The 21,407-nt window shown below is 43.2% G+C and overlaps 1 protein-coding gene across 2 annotated transcripts; it reads left to right on the plus strand.

Moving 5' to 3' along the window:
- The first annotated feature begins 1,024 nt into the window (after positions 1 to 1,024).
- Positions 1,025 to 20,888, plus strand: nyap2b (neuronal tyrosine-phosphorylated phosphoinositide-3-kinase adaptor 2b). 2 transcript variants are annotated; one of them, XM_030073770.1, is made up of 7 exons: positions 1,025 to 1,758; positions 4,395 to 4,596; positions 9,768 to 10,084; positions 13,827 to 14,903; positions 17,565 to 18,827; positions 18,932 to 19,035; positions 19,155 to 20,888. In XM_030073770.1, exons 2-7 carry the CDS (start codon positions 4,418 to 4,420, stop codon positions 19,449 to 19,451), a joined length of 3,237 nt encoding a protein of 1,078 aa, XP_029929630.1. In that variant the 5' UTR covers positions 1,025 to 1,758; positions 4,395 to 4,417; the 3' UTR covers positions 19,452 to 20,888. The 2 variants fall into 2 exon arrangements, with proteins under 2 accessions (XP_029929630.1, XP_029929631.1); XM_030073771.1 differs by having other exon boundaries at positions 13,830 to 14,903.
- The last annotated feature ends 519 nt before the right edge of the window (positions 20,889 to 21,407 follow it).

Raw genomic sequence — 21,407 nt, forward strand, 5'->3', positions numbered from 1 at the left:
CCCTGCTTCTGCACCATGTACCAAGCGCTCCCACCACATAAACAACCGACAGCACAATTGAAACCAATACCCCATCCCTCAGACAGTCAAACAGAAACACACAGCAGCCGCAGTAGCCTCCTGACAAACACGCAACTCCAGCTCAACTCTGTCCCAGCTTTTATCTGCTCATCTGTTTAGCTCCAGGGAGGATGGTCTCTATTATCGATTGCTCGCTTTGTTTGTCTATGCAAACATATTTTAATCTTGCATCATTATATGCGTGTGTCTGTTGCAAATGTGTGTGAAGTATTGTTTTCCCTCTCCTTTTTGGGGTATTTTGCTTTCATACATTTGTTCCTCAGTGTTTCATTGTTTTGGTTATTGTGCATGTAATGAATGCACTTGAGAGCAACGCGGTGTATTCGCTGCAAGTGTTTTTGTGTCACAGTCTTGTTTACGAGCTGTAAGAGGGAGAGGTGGGAGGTGGGGAGGAGGGGAGCACTGTGGTTGCCGGGGGAAGAGGAGGTTGTGCCTAATGAGGTCACACCCTGGCAACCCGGTGACTCCTCCCACTCAACCCCCCTCCCCCATCTCTCCCCTCACCCTCTACTCTCATCCACTAACCCATGCCTGGGGAGAGATACGAGAGAGAGAGAGCTCTCCGTGGTGCTGAAAGCAGGAAAAAAAACAAAAAAAAAACACGCAGGCTCCAGTTACAGTGCAGCCGCAAAGGGAACATAGGCAAGACGAACGAGACAAAAACAAAAAGACAATTTGATAAAAAAAAAAGAGACCAGGGTATGAGTTGTTTTGAGGATGAGTTGAAAAGTACAGAGCAAAAGAGATAGGAATGTAGGAGAGAGAGAGAGAGAGAGAGAGAGAGAGAGAGAGAGAGGGAGAGAGAGCGAGAGAGAGAGAGAGAGAGAGAGAGAGAGGATGGCATTGTAGTGAGAGGAAAGCAGGAGATTTGCTGGAAGGAAGGTGGCTACAGTAGGCAGTGGGCGTGTTCTTTGTGTTTTGATCTGTAGTTCAGCAGCCCGGTCTCATCTGCTTAAGCACAGGCTGACTGAACGGACCTGTGTCTGTGTGGACGACTGAGACAGAAAGAGAGCAGGGAATGCCATACCTGGAAACAGACACCAATCTGCTCTACCTCGCTCTCAGGCTCCAGTACACTGTGGATGAGGATTTTTGTCACCTGTGCAATACTTGGGCATATTTGCTGCGTCCAGACAGATTAAACCAAAAGGAGAGACATTTTGAGAAAGTGGTGTTACTTAAGTTAGCACCAGAGTGGGTGCATAAGTGCTTTGGCTTCAGCTGCAAGGGGAGTTTGATGTGAGAGTGTATGAGTGTGTTAGTGTGTATTTGTGTCATGCCTCCAGCTTCGGGTGCGGTCTGTTGCTACGCTGCATCTTACTTCTGTCTCTAGTATGTACAGATGTTTGGAGCAGTGAAGCTGGCACCTGGCTTGGAGTTTAACACCGTCTGGACTGGAGGGGTTACATCTACCCTTTCTAACCCAGAGGAGGGAGCACTGGGCTGGGAATCCAGCAGCCCTGCTCCTTCCTGCCGTCAACTTAGTCCTGGGTCACAGGAAGTCCTTTTAGCAAGCCAATCAGTTGGACCATACAATGGATGGAAGTCTATGTGGATTTAAGTGGAATAGTGCACTGGTGCTCCAGCATAGGTCAGAGTTCACTAGCGTGCACTGGACTCACCTGGGGAAGACAGCAGATACGTTGGTCCACAAACCAGCAGGGACACAGCCCCACTGTAAGTATATAGTGCAGCTTTTTTTAAACTCACTCATATGTCATTGCACACTCTACAGACATCATATAAACCTAATTTGTATTTTGTTTATTTTGCTCTTCTCATATACAAACATATACACATGCATAAATACTCACAAATACATGCAGCACCACCAGGTGTGTGTGTGTGTGTGTGTGTGTGTGTGTGTGTGTGCATGTGTGTGCCTGCATGCATGTTGTCACCAGACTACTGGCCTTGCAGTCTTTCTGACATTGTGTCTCTAGAATATCCATGCTGCCCTTCTCCTGTGACATCGTTGCCTGGAAACAGAAACGGTGTGCCACTTTCATTTCCTTTTTAAGCAAAGTGCACCTCTGTGTTCCAACTGTTGCAGCCCATGTCAACTGGGGCAAAGGGAGGCAGATGAAATGAAAAACAAGAAATGACATCAAGCAAAGGGACAGATAGCTAGAAGGGAGAGGAGCATGAGGACAAAAGCCAAAGACAGATGTCATTGCATAGAATAGTACTATGGTGATGAGAGTCAAACATATGATAATAATATTTTACATCAAGGACTTATAGTACAAGAAACCAATGTGAAAGGCTTGGTTGGTAGAAACAGTGTGATAAACAAGCTGATTCCAGTGCAGAGCGCTGCTGCAGGCTTACAGGGATTAGGCAGGCAGGCTTAATTCAGCTCAAACAGTGTTTGAACTGTGGAGCCTTCCTACCACTGCACCCTTTACACATCCAGCTTGTGCACCTCACTTCTCATCGGGAACCAAGATTTATTTCCCTTATACAGTTTCAGATCTCTACCTGTGCCTGTGCATTGGTGATAAGACCTGATGATGAGGTTATAAAAAAAAAAAAAAAAAAAAAAAAAAAAAAAAACTCTCCATGTCGACTCTGGGCTTCTGTGCCCTAGTTTGAACTCTGCTCTGCAGTGGTGATTCTGTCTGTTGACTCTTATCAGTCTCCTCCTGATACCTGGAAAACCTATGCAAAGAGGTGCCGAGGAGCAATGTGTCATATGGAGTGGAGCAGGCAGATAAACCAATGGACCTAGCTCCCATGCCGGACTTATTCATAGATAGACATGAGGTAGAGGGATGGTGAGGATTGCCAGACAATGGCTGGTCTCTCAGTTGGCCCTGCAATCTCCATCTGGCTGCCCTCCAAACCCTCTTTGCCCCCCCCCCAAACCTCTCTACACACAGACACACATACACAGACAGACGTACGCAGACACACACACGCATGCACAGTTATCACAAGCCCCCTCCTCCTCCCCACACACACTCACACTCAGTGCTTCTCTCATACGTAAACAAGCATGAGTCTTAGGCTGATCTGAAAACACTGACCTACATAAAAGCATGCGCTGTCTTCTTCTCTTCTGCAATCGACCTCTGCAAATTTGTTTTGGGTTGTTGCATATAGTATATAGACCAGTGAATGCATTTGCATGCTTTTTGCATGCATACACTCAGATACAAATATGCATATACACACTGGATCACATTATTAGCTGCTTCATGTTGGATTTGGCTACAAAGCAGCTGCAAACAATACTATTTTTAAACCACAGAAGAATTGCACCAAAATAGCTTTCCTTCAATAAAATACTCACCTTCTTTCTCTCAGTGTTTGAATAATACTGTGTAAAAAATAGACTCTCACTGAGCCATAATATGCCAAATAACAGCTTTTGCAAACTAAACATGTCAATATAATATGTTTACTTAATCTGCATGTTCACCCTCTGATGTATTATATCTGCAGGTCAGACCCCAAAACACAATACATCAGTGGAATGGTAAAGCCCTTTTTCAAACTCTGTTGATCCATTACCAGTAAAGAGGACCCTGAAACCTATAATGGTACATTATTCTGTGTGGCTCATCCAAAAAAGTCCTGACCCAGTTGAAAGAATTTCATTAAGGTCAAAGTTAACATGTCCCCATTGTAATTTATTTCTATCCCGATGAAATGGCATACCAGAAAAGAGCTCAGTGTCTTCTGCACTGGTCATGGATTGATCGAAAGTGTTTCTTTTACTTATATCAGGAGCTCTCTTTGGAGTGGCGAGGGAAAATGGTAATTATAGCATGACAGAGATCACCCTTGATGGTGTGTCTATTCTTCATCTTCACACATCTTCCATGTACATATGAGCTTTTGTTTGTGTGTGTGCAATGTATGAGTGTGTGTATGTGTGTAAGAAAGATAAAGAGAAAAGATGCTTCCCAAGCTCTAGGGGAAATGATTACACTTGTGGTCACAGGCATGATGCAATCTCACCACCAATATGAACCCTCTATGGGCCACATGCCCCATGGCAACAGGCAGAAACCTTAAAAACAACCACAACATAACACAAAGTCAGTTTGTGACATTATTATTGAGCTGATGCAATCTCGCACCATTGGTTTTCATCTCAACAAGACTGACCTTGAAAAATGAAGGTTGAGTGAATAATCACTAGCATAACTCCATGTTTTGTTTGCATTAAGAATCTACTCGACACTTTATGATGCAAACAAGTCTGCATTAGTGACAAACAGAAAAAGTCCACATTGATGTGTTTGTCCTTTCTTTGTTTTGCAAACAGTTTCTATTAATATTTCCTTTTTTTTTTTCTTTATAAGGATGCTGTGGATAGACTTGAAGAATGATGAGCTCCAAAGAGGAGGAAACTCTACGTTTTTTCCAGTATGTTGAGGAGAATGGGCTGAGAGTCTACAACAGTTTGGTGGCTCAGAACTTGGACCACGCCCGGAATGAGAGAAACAGGACCTACCTGCAAGAGAAAAACGATAAGAAGAGAAAACAGGAGGAAGCCATAAAGAGGTAGGAGGAAAATAATATCATTAACAACCAATTTACAAATGCAAACATAACTGAATCATAGATACTTCATTTCAGTTGGTTAGGGTGGAGGTTGTGTTAATGCAAACTCCTCAGCCTGAGAAGTAAAGTGCTAAGACACAATGCAAGTCAGGATCACGGTCATCATGTAAGCATTAACACAGCTATGCCAACAAAATAACAGACTTGTTCAAAGGCTGTGGCTCTCTCCTTCTCTTGTTGTTTTTTCCTATATTGGAGAACACACATTGTTCACAGTTGCTTTGCATTTAATTTTGCACTTCTTCAGGATAGTGGAGGACTTGCAAGTTGGTAAATGCCAAAGAATAAAGGATAAAAGTCAATGGGTTTGCTTTTGGAGGAGTTAAAGAATTGGGATGAGTGGCCAGAGGGTCCCTGTGGCAATGGCGGGTTGCCATTTCTTTGGGTTTGCCAGTGTGGACTGGTGCACCCCGTGCTCTGTAGAGGATAATTAATTTTTCACTTTTAGACTTATTTGGGACTTGTCCTTGATGGAGGTCATCACTGCTCCATTTTCGAGATGGAGGGTTTTTAAGAAAGACGGGGGGAAGGGCAGTGAGAGAAAATGTGATAAGACGAGGGTGAATTTGATTTAACTGACTTATGTTCTTGCAATGCATATGAACTTGCTTTGTTTTATTTATCAGCTACAGAAGGATAAAAGTTTCAGAACGTCTGTATAAACTTGCAATAATGTCAAAAAGTTGTTCTTGCATTTCTTAAAGAAAGTGTTTGAGTACTGAGAAGTTAAGTGGAAGCCTCGTATTGGAATCTTAGGAGAAAATGATATGCATGCACATGTTCAGCTGTGGACTGTTTTTATCTGTAGTGATGCGTGAGCAAGTAGAGCAACGCCACATAATGGCATGCAACCACACCATTGCATGGTACTCCAAAAGCTGAGCGAATAAGAGACATGCAGTCAAAACGCGCCCGGCACGTGGATACGGCGTGCTCGAGTTGTGGTTAGAATATCAAGTGCTTAGTCAGGGCTGGTTCACTGTACATGATAATGGGACAGTGAAAAGAAGTAGTTTAAGTAAGTTGTGACTGTTGTGATCATGACATACAGTGGGTTTTTCTGCTTCTTCATCCGATCATCAAATAGAGAATATGGTTTCAGCTCCATGCCGCAGAGAGTTCGGAACGAGAGTGAGAGATACTCACTCGACCACATGATTTTATATTTGTCGGTTGATTTCAGTCTTCTTCAGGAGTTACCTAAGGCACTAATCTCCCTGAGGTCATTGCCTCTGTAAGGTCATTGCTGTGCTTCAGTGCTCTAACATGAATGGACGTTACTGTTCATTCACAAAATCTGTTGGAATCGATGACTTGTACAGACGCTCTAATTTTTACAAGCTAAGACCGGTGTTTGCACAAAATGGTTATTCACTGTTAGTGTTCTTTTGCAAATACTGCTATGCTGTTCCACAATGTTGTTCGATTATCCATAATGAAAGTATACAGTTATCTTGAGTAGAGCTCACTGGCTGATTTTTAAACAGGACATAGATTGCGTGGATGCATATTTGATTTCAGGGAACAGCACTTGTCAAAAATTAATCTAATGATGTAGACGGCTAAACAGACATCAGTTTGCAGTGGAAAGGCTTGTAGTAAATAGTGCCCAATATTGTCAATTTAGAAATCAGCTGTGTTGCATCAATCTGTCTGACACAGTGGAAGGTAATGTAGCAGCTGTTGGGAGTTTTAGCTGTGCATCAGATGATTACATTGACTTGTTTTTGGGGCTGAGCACTTTGATGTGACCAGATGTGGATCTTAACAGACAGGATTTATGCTGGAACATTCTGTAAATTTCAACACTGTCACGTTTTTAGCTAACATAAGGGCCCATGCAATTCATAATGAGCTTTTCCATCTGCCACTGTGATTGATTTTACCTTCTATATTGTATACTACATGTGTGTTACAAGTTGACACAATTATTCGTCTTTGGAGTGATAGGGAGACTATGGGATTTCTCCTGTGTCCCTGTTTTCAATGCCAGCAGAACGTCCTTGCTTCCATTTTTATTAGCAGTCTGAAGCAAGCCTATAACTTGGTGTGTTTTCCACTGCTGAGCGATGCCCGAGGAAAGTGGCATATAGTGTCCTGATATCCTTCCGGTGTCTCTCAGCTGTTGCCAAAGCTAAAATATTAATACAGAGTCACTAGAGGAAGAGTCTAAAAAATAACTGGATTTTTCATGAGGCCTATAAGTGGGTCAATGAGACGACCCATTTTTATAGTAACTGACAGAACAGAGAGTAGAGCAAGTGTGAGGATTTATGTGTGCGTGTGTGTGTATGTTTGCATGCATGTGTGCATGAGCATGTGTGTGCACGTTTGCGTGTGCGTGTGTGTGTGCAACAAGAAGAAAATAGAACATGTTGATGAATGTGTAAGAAAGAAGGACAGAGAAGGACAAAAGGACTGTGCGATGTGTATGAGAGAAAGAGATTGTGAGAGCGAATACGTTTAAGAGTGCAGGGACAGAAAAAAATGTTAGAGAGATTAAGTGTGAAGAGCTCAGTAGTAGATGTGTTCTGCCTGGTGACAGCTGGAACAGCCATAGGCCAATCAGATCAGCAGATCAGGTTTGAGTAAGGCGGGCCTTCCTGCCCGCTGCCATCCCACTCTGGGTTTCTTTTATTGCCTTGCATCTGAAGGAATGGTTATTCACAAAGGCACACACACATGCACACAAATTAACTTGCAGGTGCATATGTGTACATAAACACACACACACACACACATACACACACACGTATTCCCTTGTGCACATAAACATTCCTGCACTCTGTTTTTCTCTTGCTGTCTTCCTGCCATACAGATACATGTAGATGCAAGCTCAGGCATCTTTTCTTTGTAAGCAGTATTTTTTTTTCTGTCAAGACCTCCCCTCAGTGTTTTGTTTGTTTGTTTGCTATTGTTTTTCCTGTCACATGGTGTCACAGTGAGAAAGCGAACCAGAGCTGCCCAACGACAAGTCACTCCAACTGGTCGGAGTGCACCTGTGGTCTGTCCTCCAGCCAATCACTGGGCAAATATCCTATAAATAACCCAGTCACTACTACTCCAGTCACACCCACACACCCACACACAAACACACTCCATGCATACTGGTGTGCATGCACATAGACGCAGATGCACATGTGTGCTTGCACATACACACACACGGTACATTTTCACGTAGACACTTACTGTATACTCATTGCATGTGTACACAGGCAATACAGTATACATGCATGTTTCCCACCAGTGATGGAGAAACAGGAAGGGGGAGAGAAAGCCCGTGAATGCCCACAACACAGACAACCAGTTTGTTTGGCGTACCATCACACACACCTGTAGCTGAATGGACCTTGTACAGTGGATGGTTTAATGTTTCTCAACTTTTTTTCTTTTTTTTCATAAGTTTGTTTTCTTAAAAGTGCATTGCATTACAATTCATGTGGGGGGGTGTTTATTTTTCTCTGCTTCATTGAATAACTTTGTTAGAGTGGCTCTACATGTTGTTGTAGGTACTCTTATTTTGTAGAGCTGCTGTCATCTTTAATCAGAAAGCCTATATCAGAGTGTTTTGATGTACACGTGCACTTTATTATTGTTGTGCAGAGCGGCAGCTGGTTTTGTGTCTGGTTTCCATGGGTACCCTGTTGCTAGGCAAAGTTAAGCCCCTGGCCAATGAACCCACCCCACCAAGCACCTTCTGCTCAGCAGCTGGCTGGGAGGGAGTCACAGTCAGCAAAGTCACACACTGAGGGGTCACACACACATACACACACATAGACAATCACACACACGATAGAGATAGAGGCCATACGTGCATATCTAACCTATTTCATGTGTGTTTTTTTTTTTTTTTTTTTTTTTTTTTAATCTACAGCACCAGCTTAGCCATGCCCTCCCGATGATGCCAGAAAAATATAAATTAATTTTGAAAAGGCTGACAGATCAACCATGCCATCAACGTGATCATTTGCTATTTGAAAATCTGAGAACCAGATCTGTTTCTTAGCTGAGGCTCGATCTCCACTGACAGGCAGAAATCAGCTCTTTAACAAACTGCAGTCAAGAGCACCTCTCAAACCCTCTCACCCCAGGCTGCACACACACACACACACACAAACAGCCCCCCTCTTTCCTGCACTACCATACACTTAAACATCATTAACGTTCCATTCAGGCCAATCATCCGTTTAGAGAGATCGATTGTGGACTTCCATGGTGTCATTACTTCTGTGGTTGAGTGAGCAGCGTTGGCCATATGCAGGGTTAAACTCAAATCAATGCTTTGCACTGAAGGATGCCCAGAGTTCAGTCACAGTAACATGCCTCCCATGGTTAGCATGTTCATCACTTCAGCCATCACAAATAGATTTGCCATGGTGACTTTGTATGTGAGCACATATTTGCTATTTTCAGCTCACTGTCTCCTGGCAGGGCTGTTTCCAGGAGATGGGGTCAAAGTTTTTATCTCTGTGCTTTGTCTCTTCCTCTGTCTTTCAACCCCCATAATGTAATATGTACACTAATATGATAATTTGGTGATCAACCTTGATTTATATGAACAAAACATGTTTCCAGTTGCCAAAAGTATGTGAGAGCAGTTAGAAAAATCTTTTAACTGGAAAAGAATTTGCCCAAGCAACTAATCCACTTGACTCTGACTGAGCTTTTCACTCTACCTTTTGTATTGAGCTGAGTATCAGCTAGGGCTGCACTGTACAACATGATTTGTATCACAACACATTGCAACACTAGCTGGGTAGACTGATAAAATATATAATATACTGTATGATAAATTGGGCGATAAACTGTCTCAGAACAATTTTTTTATTTAAAATGTCTATCCCAATTTATTTTAACAGAATAAACACAATTAACGTACTTACAGTGCACTGTGATGTAGATGGCATAAACTCATATCAAAATGAAATTAAATGCATAAATGACATATTGATATAAGTGGTTAGAGAATTAATACAGTATTTTGAAAACAATATTGTGATACTCAGCTGTATTGATTTTTTGTTCTGCACACCTATATTCAGAAATCGTGTCTGTTACCATTCATGATCACATCTTCTCCTTTCTCTCCCCCCTCCGTCTTTGTCTTTTAGAACTGGCGAGGATATAGCAACTGAAGGAAAGCATTTACGTATGGGATCCATGACCATGCCGGCCCCGCAGGAGCGCATGCCTGTGCCCCACCCTCATGCCCTCGCCTGCGGGCCGGGCTTTTCCGTGCGCTCCCAGTCACTCCATTCCGTAGGTGGTGGGAACAGCGGGGGCGGTGGGGAGGAGGAAGTGGGAAGCCCTACCTCCAGGAAGCAGCCCCCACCCAAGCCCAGGAGAGACCCGGCCACCAAGCTGAGCATGTCGTCAGAGGCAGTGGACCACAGTCCCACATCCACCTGCCGTGGGGAAAGATGTGACGGTGAGTGGTGGTGGCATTTCACACCATACTGCTGTGCTATATATAACTTCTCTCTGCAGTGCCCTCTTCAGCACAGTTTCCCCTACATGACATGACATGACATCTAGCCATTCAGTGCATCCTTGACAGTGAGCACCATAATGATAAGATATGGCATGGCAATAGAAACAAGGGACAAGCTATCATCATGTTTAGGTTAAATCAGTCAGGTTAAAATAATATTGGGTGAGTCAAAGGCAGGAGACAACAAGAGCCACATAGCCTGCAGCCTAGTATACTGCATATGAGAGAAAAGTGTCTCACAGGATTTGTGCCACAAAACATGGGCTGGTTCGGACACGGTTTACTGGTCTCTGAGGGCTGACCATCCTGCATTGTGTTTGAGTTAGAGTGCAGCATTGCAGATGTGTTTCAGAGTAATCAAGGATGTAGGCTACGGTGATTGAGTGACAAAGCTAAGAGCATGGTATAGGCTGGAAAGATTAAATGAGGATAAGTTGCAGTTTTATTTGATTATCCCCTGTTTCATACCGTCACATTTCACTATTTATCTGTACAATAAGTCAAAGGTGAATAGTTGTACAAACCAAGGTCGTTGACATTTCCCTTTGCCCCTTGAACCATACATAATGTTTCCAGAAACTACTACTAATTCATTCAGCCATTAGAAAAAAATATCATTATTCGCACTGCCCTTCAGATCTAGTCACTTGTATCCCTCAAGGGCTGCATTCAAAGACCTCAGTCATTATCTTCATATTTGTAATATCTATGGTCATTCTTTGACAGGAATCCCCTGGTGCAAAATAAGAGAGTTCGGCTGCACATTCGTCTAGAAACAGGTCATTTGAAGAACAGAAACAGAGACATAGAAATTTAACTTCCTTAGTTTATCTTTGCTTATTTATTTCATAGTTCAGTTCATCAGGTGTTGCTGTTACTAATGTTTAATTTGAGAATGAGTTCTGTATCCAGTTCCAGCAACTTCATCTCCAGCCACTGGATCAGAGTGTTGTCGTGTCCATAGCACGTTTTAGGTCTCACAGTTTGTCAGCAGAGGCTGATTACGTCCATTCTGAACTCTGCATGAATGCTGCTCTCAGTGCAGATAAACATGGATACATATTGTATGGAGAAATGTCTTGACATTGCTATTACCTACTTTAAAATTTGACTTAAATTAATATTTCTACAAGACAAATTATCAATACAGGCTAAACATTTTTTTCATCCACTTTAGGACTGACAAGCACAAATTTCATTCCAAGAAATGTCTTGATCAAGATCCAGTAGGAGCAGCCTGCAGCAATTTTAGTCAGAGTTTTCTGATGCAAAATAAACAAACACAATATGCCTATTTGGCCATGGATAACAAAGAGGGCATACATGCAGTACATTAGCTCCATAAGAAAAGCCCTAATGGATAAGACAGGAATTAATTGAGCTGAAGGAATTTTTGCATCAACAAGGCACGGATACATTCTCTGCCCCAGCAAATGTACAGTGCACTCATGTACACAGCTCACTTAGAAAAAAAAAAATCACAACACAACATGTGCTGGGCATAAAGAGAAAAGTAACTAGCGCTGTGAAACTAAAATGATATTTATAGCATAATAGTCTTGAAGAGGAGGGGCAGTGAGAACAGATATTCAGAGGTTGCAGGAAGCTTTGACTCCTTGTTAAGATGCTTCACTGCCAACGTGATGTTTAGGGAGTCGCCTAGCCTGGCTCAGATTGGTGGGGATTTCTCTGTGTGCACACAGATCTTCCTGGGCGCCACGGCAACCATCCCACAGAAACAAGACCCCCTGCAGCCCAGCCAATCACAATATCACTAGGCGGCTCTGTCCAATGAGGCTGTGCAGATGCTGAAGTCGAAGGCTTCCGAGCCAATCAGAGGGAGAGTGTGGGGGTGTCCCTGGCCAAGGGGAGGGTTGCGTGCTCTGTAGCTGGTGCTGTAGCAGTAAGGGGAGGAGCTTGTCAGAGTAGAATTCATTCAGGAGGAGCGATTGACCTAGATTCTGTTTCCCCAGGAGGAGAGGGAGGGGGAGGGGTTGCGGGTAAACACATCCGCTACAGGGGGAGGGGGAGGGGAGAGAGGGAAGGGAGGAACTGCGAGGGAGAGAAAGAGATGGATGGAGGGATGGATTCAACATCAGTACTGAAACAGGTTTTAAGAATCACCATGTAAACCCGTTAATGCAGTGATGCACCTGACATTTAAGGAATAAAGGCATAATTGCATACACATACATACACTATACAAAGACACAAGTATATCAGTCCAATTACATGCATACCAGGAGCACATCTGGGTCAAACCAAATCTATTAACACCTCATTAAAACAGTAGTAATAAGGGTCAGGTATAAAAGCTACTGTAAAAGCCTGTGGAATAGCCAATGAAATGTACACAATTCTCAGTTTTCAATTAAAACTACATTTGATTCTCAGTTGAAATGGACATGACGAATGAAATATCTCAAAATCCCAGTGCAAAACAAAGTAAAGCACACAAAATAGAAGTATTTATTTAATGTTTTCTTCAACTTAATAAAAAGACAGTTTTATATTATAGGCTACCAGTACCATCAGTTCTGAGCAACAGAATGCAGTGTGTTTGCTGATTTACTTTGATTTGATTATGTCTTGAGACATACAGGTATTCGTTATGTGTCTTCTATAAACCAACTGTTCTGATGTCTAAAGGTATACCACCAACAGTATCTTTGTGAAAGATTAATACAGAAAGCAAGGGTTTTGCAAAAAAAAAAAAAAAAATGTACTTTACAGATGGTGAAATCCTGTGGCAGAGGATGTGTTCATGCCTGTCCCACTTTGCCTCTGTGAATGTGTGGGCATGTGCATTGTGTGTGTGTGTGTGTGTGTGTGTGTGTGTGTGTGTGTGTGTGTGTGTGTGCATGTGCGTGCGGTGATGCTGGTGAGTCATACAGTACCGGGAAGTCTGCGTGTGTCTGGGCCATCTGGTATCTGAATTATTAAAGGTGTAAAATCTGCAGTTTGAAGAATTCAGACACGGTCCGGCTCTTAACTACACTTAACTCCCCCTGCCTCTCAGAGAGAGGGACACTCCTACCCAAACATGTTAGTGTCTGACCTAGAAATACCATGCGGACAACTCACTTTTTCTATAATCTGCTGTATACTATAAGTAAATGTCAGAATGTACTGTACAGTACTATCTCGCCAACATGAATACTGTACCATAGTTTCACTGCACCGCAGCTAAAGAGATTCACGCTGCAATGCAACGTCACCACTATCAGAAAAAAGCCCCACATTGTGTGACCCAGATACTTTACTCACATACCACTCCACTGCCGTATATGTGACCTAGAAACATGCATATGCCTCAACTATTCCCACATATCTGACTCAAGATATCGCTCTCAGCTGCACACATTGACCTACATCTGACCCAAAGATACATGGAGCTATAGTAGGACTACTATAAATGCTCATTATGTTTCCGTTTACTTAAATTAATCTTTGTTAAATGAAATAATGCTGTATTCATCATGTATAACAGTTAGACAGACAAGTAGCAACATAGGGGTAATATAGCAACCTAAATTTATCAAGTTTAATACCACAACAAATTATTAAGCTGTATACAAATAAACTAGAAAATCAAATATCTGTTTTTGTCAGTTATTATGTAGCGCTTGTGAGTACAGATTTCTCCGATGTTTAGACTTTGCTTCTCTCTCCCCTTCAGCAGCTCAAGGATGCAGCGAGGACTGCAAGAGGGTGCCTCCACCCAAACCTAAGAGGAACCCCAACACTCAGCTCAGTGTTTCCTTCGACGAGTCCTACATCAAGAGCCATGGAGGCAGTGGGGCTTGCACCTCCAAACCCCTGCATCACGTCACGTCCCCCAGCGAACACAATCCCTCACCGCCGCAGAGCGATGAGAGCCCTACGGACGATTGTGAAGATGAACCTGTCTACATTGAAATGGGTGGGATCGATGTCGGAGGGCGTGAGCCCCTGAAGAGTGAGGATGAGGAGCCAGGGGAATCTGTGTACGAGGAGATGAAATACCCTGCTCTGGATGATATGGAGTACCGGACTGATCCAGTTGGATGTCGATCAGCATGCCCCACCCCAGCACCCTATGACCCTGAACCCCTCAGTCGCTGCTCCACACCTCGTAACATTCCACTTTGTGACATTCCTGCACCCTTCCCCAATTTACTCACCCACCGGCCACCGCTTCTGGTATTCCCCCCAGCCCCAGCCCAGTGCTCGCCAAACTCAGATGAGTCTCCCCTCACTCCTCTAGATGTAGCCAAATTACCCATGCTGGAGAACCAGTCCTATAGCAAATCCCCAACCTCCTCTACAGAGCCGCCCTCCTCTGCTCACATACGCAGGGAGCTCACCGCTACCCCAACCCTCACTGTATCTGGACGCTCCTCTGCACCTCCTTTACCCTGCACCCTTTACAAATCCTCCTCATCATCCTCCTATCAGCGCAGCCACTCTGCTTGCCCATCACCGGTCAGCATGGGGCGCTGCCTCACCCCCCTGAGTCTCATGCGCACACCACCCTTTGACGCTACCATGCCATTTCCCGGGGGTCTTCCTCGGAGCGCCTCAGCTACCCCTCATGGCAAAGGCTCACCACCCCAAGACTGTGTAGGACGGCTCCATGGCTCTATGCAGAATGTGTCAACAGGGCGATCGCGGACACCCACCAGCCCACTGGATGAACTGACCAACCTGTTCACCACAGGAAGGAATATGCTGAAGAAAAATACCAGTGGCAGGAAGTCCAAAGAGCCAGGAGAGAGTGAGTGGTCCTGTGATTGGTCAATAATTCATATTATTTATTTTGGGATATAGAGTAGCAAAGGGTGTTGAAGAGATCATATTTATGTATCCTCGTTTCCTGAAGGCTGTATGGAGCTTATCATTGCATATCCATTTAGTAATCCTGGCTTTTTAAGGCCATATCCCCACTGATTTATAAGACAGCAACTTAAAAGTGGTGATGAAAAATAGCATGCATTGACACCATTGACAAAGAGCAGCAAGGTCTAATAATAGTTATAAACAAGCAGAGTCAGGAGAGAGTAACATCAAAAATTGTCAGCATCTAGTACTTTGCAACATTGACATGTCAGCATCTACATACTTTGGAGGTTGTGCAGAGCATGCATCACAGTTACCATACAGGGTGTTTGTGGCTGTCTCTGCAGCCTTCCTCGTTTTTAATCTAGGCCCAGTGAGCCAAGTCTGATACAGATCATATGATTTAATCTGAGGGGATTAGGGGCTAAAGCGGACAGCGGGTCTCTTAAGCCTAGTCGTGGCATTAGGCCATCAGGCAGCATTACTTTTAAATATGTAAACACAATGTTTAAACACAGACAGCAACGCAACACTCAAGACACTGCCAAAGTAATAGTACTGTGGAGGCAAACATGTAGTTTGCACCTAAGGGTAAGAAAGTGCAAAAAATGCTTGGAGGATTAAAAAATAAATAAATAAATAAATAAAGATAAAACACATGAATGACTGTAGGCATGCAGATCATAGCTCATGTATGGAAGCAGGTCATGCATAATTTGAAACAGTATCAAGAGTGCAATGGACTTTGTCCATTAGCGAGTTTCTAATAAATTAGCAGACACGCGGTTCATTTGGATTAACATTTGACATAAAAAATAACAGAGGAAATACAACTCCACTATGATAAAACCCCCAGAGCTAAGTTGTACGATCTAAATTAACCATACATCATACAAGAACTACAAAGCGTCCACACATCAATCCTCACTCAACTCTCTTAGCAACCACAACATAGCAACAGCGGAAGGAGGAGGGATCCCTGTTTCTTATTTGCAGATTCCCTCCCCATGGGTAACACAGCCAATCACAGCTCAGGGCATGCTGGTCTGCAACCGAGCAATGAGCTCCTGAGGGGGACAACCACAGCTCTTAACTCAAAACCACACCTGATCAGAGGATTTCTGTTCCTCATTTCTGCCCAATCAGCACATAGACCACCACTGATTAAGACAGTTGTGTAGCTGATACGGGTATAGATCAAAAGACCAATGGTGGGGGTAGCATAAGATGAGGGTCTGATTTCTTGTGATTATCACTTCACTTGAATGAGCCTCTTCCAAGCATCTTCCAAACATATTTGCTGTTTTACCCTGGACTTTTCATGCATTTTATCCACTGTATCAGTGTTTAGATTCACTGGCATACACTAAGTCATGGCTAGATAGTGAACTGTTTTAATTATGAGCCATAAATTTCAGGTAGTGCCTTACTTATGTGCCCTTCTACAGTATTTTGTCCTCTAGTCCCATATGGCTTGTAAACAATTTGCATATGTTCTTGCTACCTCAAGGGCGTGTCATGTTGAAGGGTTTTTTTTTTTTTCAGTCTCAACACCTGTGTGCAGGCACCACACAGGGCTCAGGAAGTGACAGGTTGTCTGTGGTGCTCTGTGATTGGCCGCAGGCCATAGAGATCCATACACTTACACACACACACAAACCCAACACGATAAAGGGAAGTTAGTTTTTTTTTTTTTTTTTTTTTTTTTTTTTTTTTTTTTTACAACAGAGACAATGGAAAAGGCAACAACTACACTGACCCACTTATAAACTGGTTAATCACCACACTCACACACACACACACACACACACACACACAGACAATCAAACAGTGACACATATAAGCCTGTCAGGGGACCTCTGTGTATGGTAAGGCCATATAGAAGCCATATAGAGGCAAAGTATATATGAAAATCAATGATGCACATTAATTTGTCATTCATGCAGACAGTGATCTATATCTTTATTGAGCCTTGAATCCGTGACATAGATCAAGATCTATGTTATTTTTTTTGCTGCTGATAGAGCCCCTTGGAACATCGTATTTACGTGCTGACCACACACTGTAGCTGTGCATAAAGCAGAAGTAAAATATTAAAAGAACATGCTCATGCCTATGTTTAGTGCTGTAGAATGTATATCCAGTGGTGTGTGTGTGTATATATATATATATATATATATGTGTGTGTGTGTGTGTGTGTGTGTGTGTGTGTGTGTTATATATCCAATGGATATATAACACACATACCACACAGATATTAGCTAGTCTGAAGATCTCCATGAAAATTTATTTTATAAATGGAACACAATTCCAATGCCTGCCAATGCTCATACCCACTGATCTAATCCCATTGGTTTACTGCAGCTGCCTCAGTGGGTAGTGAGTGGCACCTAGAGGATTTTTTATGGTAGTGCAGAAAACAAAAGCAGAAGAGCAGGGCTCTTGAATTTTGAATAACTGATTATTTGTTCTGCAAAAGATACATAAATGAAAGAATCCCCAAATGCATTATCAGATAATAATTAATGACTTGAACTTAGACATCAGAGGCATCAGAATATATGTGTCCTCTGAATATCTTTGTCCTCTTCTTTCATAGCTGAGTCCAAGAGCAAGTCCCACAGTGAGTCCAAGCGTGAAGGCAAAGAACGTCACAGCCACAGCAAGGAGTCCAAGCGAGAGTCTAAGGAGCGTCACAGCAAAGAATCATCTCACCGGAGAGATGGCAAAGACAGAGGATCCAGTAATGTAGAACAGCTGTCCCACAGACGCAATAGTAAGGACCGTGGGTGCAGCAGTGTAGAGCCACCGCTTGTTCGCAGGGATAGCAGGGACCGAGGCTGCAGCAGTGTGGAGCCTATCCCTGTGAGACGGGACTCAAAAGACAGGGGCTGCAGCGCTGTAGAAACCATACCATTGGTAAGGAGGGACTCTAAGGACAAAGGAAGTAACAGTGACCTAATGATACGAAGAGACAGCAAAGACAGGAGTGGGGGACATGGAATGGAGACTTTACTGAGACAAGACAGTAAAGACAGAGAGAGACTGCTAGATCAGCCACCTGAGCTGTTACCAAGGCAAGACAGCAAGGAACGGGCCAGAAATGGTGTAGACAGTAGACATGAAAGCCGAGAGAAACTGCTGGATCATCCACCTGAGCTCTTACAGAGGCAGGATAGCAAAGAGAGATCCAGGAATGGTGTGGACTCAAAATATGAGAGCAGAGACAGGCCGCCTGAGCTTCTACCCCGGCAAGATAGCAAAGATAGAGCAAGAACTGGAGGAGAATATAAGCATGACAGCAAAGATCACCCTCCGGAGCTGTTACCTCGACAAGATAACAAAGACAGAGCAAGGACTGGTATAGAGCATAGACATGAGGGCAGAATAGATCAACCACCTGAGATCCTGCCACGACAAGAAACACATAGAAGTAGCAACAGCAAAGATAGGATTGGCTACAGCTCTGAATCCAGGCTTGAGGCTAGAGATCGAAGTTGCTACAATGGAGCAGATCTTCCTCCTCCTCCTCTACCCAGGCAAGATAGTAAAGAACTGGACAGGACGGGCCTTGAAGCCAGACGGGACAGCAAAGACAGAAATGTGAATGGCTCAGAGCAGCATCGTTATGATGTTAAAGATGCAAAGAGTCCTAATGGGATGGAGTGTAGGCGTGACAGTAAAGAAAGGGGCTATAGACCAGAGGGCACACCTCGGCGAGACAGAACAAACTACAGCATTGACCAGTCAAAAGCACAAGAGAGGAACGGCAGCGCAGTTTCAGGGCAGCACTCATCCATGGCGACACCCACTCATGGGAAACCTGCAAGTAGCCCACCAATGGTGTTGGGAACAGGAAATGGTGAGGATTAAGACTACAATTTCACAAAATAATCTAATTTAGTCCATATATTATATGTCACAATGCTGAACAAGTTAAATGAATGAATTTCCTTTTCTGTGCAGAACTGAAAGCAGCGCCGAAGTATGGCCGCTCACCTTCCCTGCCTGCTAACCCCTCTCCAATGGGGACTCCACAAAGGAGAGCAGCAGAGACACATCAAAGTCAGGTATGCAGATTTATTTTAATTTCTTAGGTTATATTGCTTGAGAACGTTCAACCGAACAATGCAAAGCACACAATTGATTTTGTTTCCACTTTACTCAGAGCAATGTCTCTCTCCCACAGATGCCCCAGATGCCTTGGATGTGTGGAGACAGCACCATGCTAGAACAGATAGAGAGGAAACGCACCCTCTGCATGGAAATTCGCTCCAGACAGCATCCACACCTGCAGAGATCTCTGGAGAGGCCTCCTCCGGACAGGAGCCAGGACCGGCACCAGGAGAGGAATCAAGAGAGGAATCAGTGCAAGCAAGAAAGTGTGTCTGTTCTCCCAGGTTGGGGGAAAAGCAATGGGGCCAAAAAGATCCGTCCTCCACCTTATCCAACACAGACTACTGTATTCTGGGACACGGCCATCTGACAAAAACAACACGCTTACAGCTCCCTGCTACCCAACCCCCAATTACCCACCCCCTTTCTCCTTTTGGCTGTGCTGATTTGTCTCCTGTACATCAGGGGGGTCTGGACAGCCAATGAGAGCATTGGAGGGACTCACTGATGTCAAAGGACAGTGGTGGTTACCATAGCAATATTTCTGCTTGTTCAGGTTGTCATGTTTTCTTATCATCACCGGTGATATTTGATATTTTTCTATTTCCTGTGACTGGATTCTTGTAATATAATTAGTAGAATAGATATTTGATGAATAGATATTTTCTAAATCAAATGGGAATTAAAAGCAGCTAAAATTATGTATAGTAGATGTAGATGCAATCCAATGTTTGTTTTAATGTTATTTTTGTTTTGGTTATTTTACATTTGAAAGCATACTCTATCAATACTTGTACTGTAGTAGCATAATTTTCTTATGCGTAACTCAATGATTTTTTGTGCTGAAAAGCACTAAAATGAATGGACTATTCAATTCTGTCAATATATACTCTGCATTTTCACTGTTGTATTGTAAGTTGAGGAGTTGCGTCAACGTGCTTTAGATTTCCAAGGCCCTTCATGGCTGGTCCAGTATGTTCTAGAATGTACAACAGTTGGTCCTAGAACAGAAACAGGTAACTTTGTGTGCTTCAGTTTGTATGTTACAGTAACAAGCTGTGTAGTCACAGTGTCCGAGCCCTTTGAAGCAGTTCAGTCTTTTTTATAGGAAAACCTGTTGGCTGGCATATTGTAGAGGACTGAGAAAGTGTGAAATGTTTCTGCTGTATTTTAAAATTTAATATGAGGGTGGGTTGGGGAGGTAGTAAATTAGAACAAACATTATAAACAGTATAGTTCCCAAAACCAGCCAAAGCCTGTTAAAGTGAGATATGGGTGTGGTTGCACTTTGGAAGGTTGGTTATTTGAAATGGGGTTGGTGGCAATAGCTGGCAAACACCGGCACCCTTACTTTGCCATGCACACTGCAAGCACCCTAACAGTGTAAATAAGGTGTGATACTTGATGCCAACAACCAGCCAGTACAATCAACACCTGAGCTTTTAGAACATTTCTTAATTTTACTGCAGATTATAGTAGCCATATGCACTTGCTTAAGAAATAACTTTCAAGATTATGCTTATATATATATTTTTAAAATGTATGAGTAGCGAGCTGTGCCATGTAATTTTTTATTTATTGGCTGGGAGGTAAAGCCTCAGGAGACTGGTTGTCTGTGACATGCAGTCATCTGTGATTGGCTGTCTGTGACAATATTATCCCCAACCCAATTGGCTGCTGATTGGCAACCGTTTAAGAGTTAAAATCATATAAGGACCTATAGCATGGCATCAGCTCTACCCAGTTCCAAGGACAGGGGTTGCACAAGGGTCTAAAGATCTTTGAGGCTTTGTAAAAAAAAAAAAAATAAACTGCACTACCCATCATCTTCCATTACACTTAATTAGGCTGGTTACATTCATGTCCCTCTCCCCCTGCTCTCTCCCTCTACCTCAACCTTTCACTAACATCATCTAAATTGGTTCTCTTTTGCATAAGAAATGCAATCTCTGCATTGCCAAAATACTATGGGATTGACAAATGAGCTACCCTCAGAGTACAAGTGCAGTACCCCGTTTCTGGTGAGACTCAATACTACGGAGGTCCCTCTGTGTTTTACCTGTATGTATGTGTGAGGGAGAGAGCTGTGTGTGTTTGTGCGTGCCAAGCTACACTGTATGCAAGTCAGTTCTTTAAAAATGATTGTTTTAAGACATTCACTTTGTCTGCCCTATCCATGTTGTTGGTGGGTGGAGGCTGGAAATGTAATAATGATGATGTACAATCTTTTGTGTGTTTAAACGTGCACTGTGAAAAGGTAGAGAGAGCACCGCACTGTCAGAGTCCTCTGTCTCATTGCACTGAGTGTTCTCTTGTTTTTGCGTAA

Source organism: Myripristis murdjan, chromosome 17, assembly GCF_902150065.1.
Source record: "Myripristis murdjan chromosome 17, fMyrMur1.1, whole genome shotgun sequence".
Lineage (NCBI taxonomy): Eukaryota > Metazoa > Chordata > Actinopteri > Holocentriformes > Holocentridae > Myripristis > Myripristis murdjan.

Coding starts and splice junctions, on each gene's coding strand:
- nyap2b (XM_030073770.1), top strand. CDS start 4,418: ATGATGAGCTCCAAAGAGGAGGAAACTCTACGTTTTTTCCAGTATGTT. Junction 10,085..13,826: donor CCGTGGGGAAAGATGTGACG/GTGAGTGGTGGT, acceptor TCTCCCCTTCAG/CAGCTCAAGGATGCAGCGAG. Junction 18,828..18,931: donor GGTGTTGGGAACAGGAAATG/GTGAGGATTAAG, acceptor TTTTCTGTGCAG/AACTGAAAGCAGCGCCGAAG.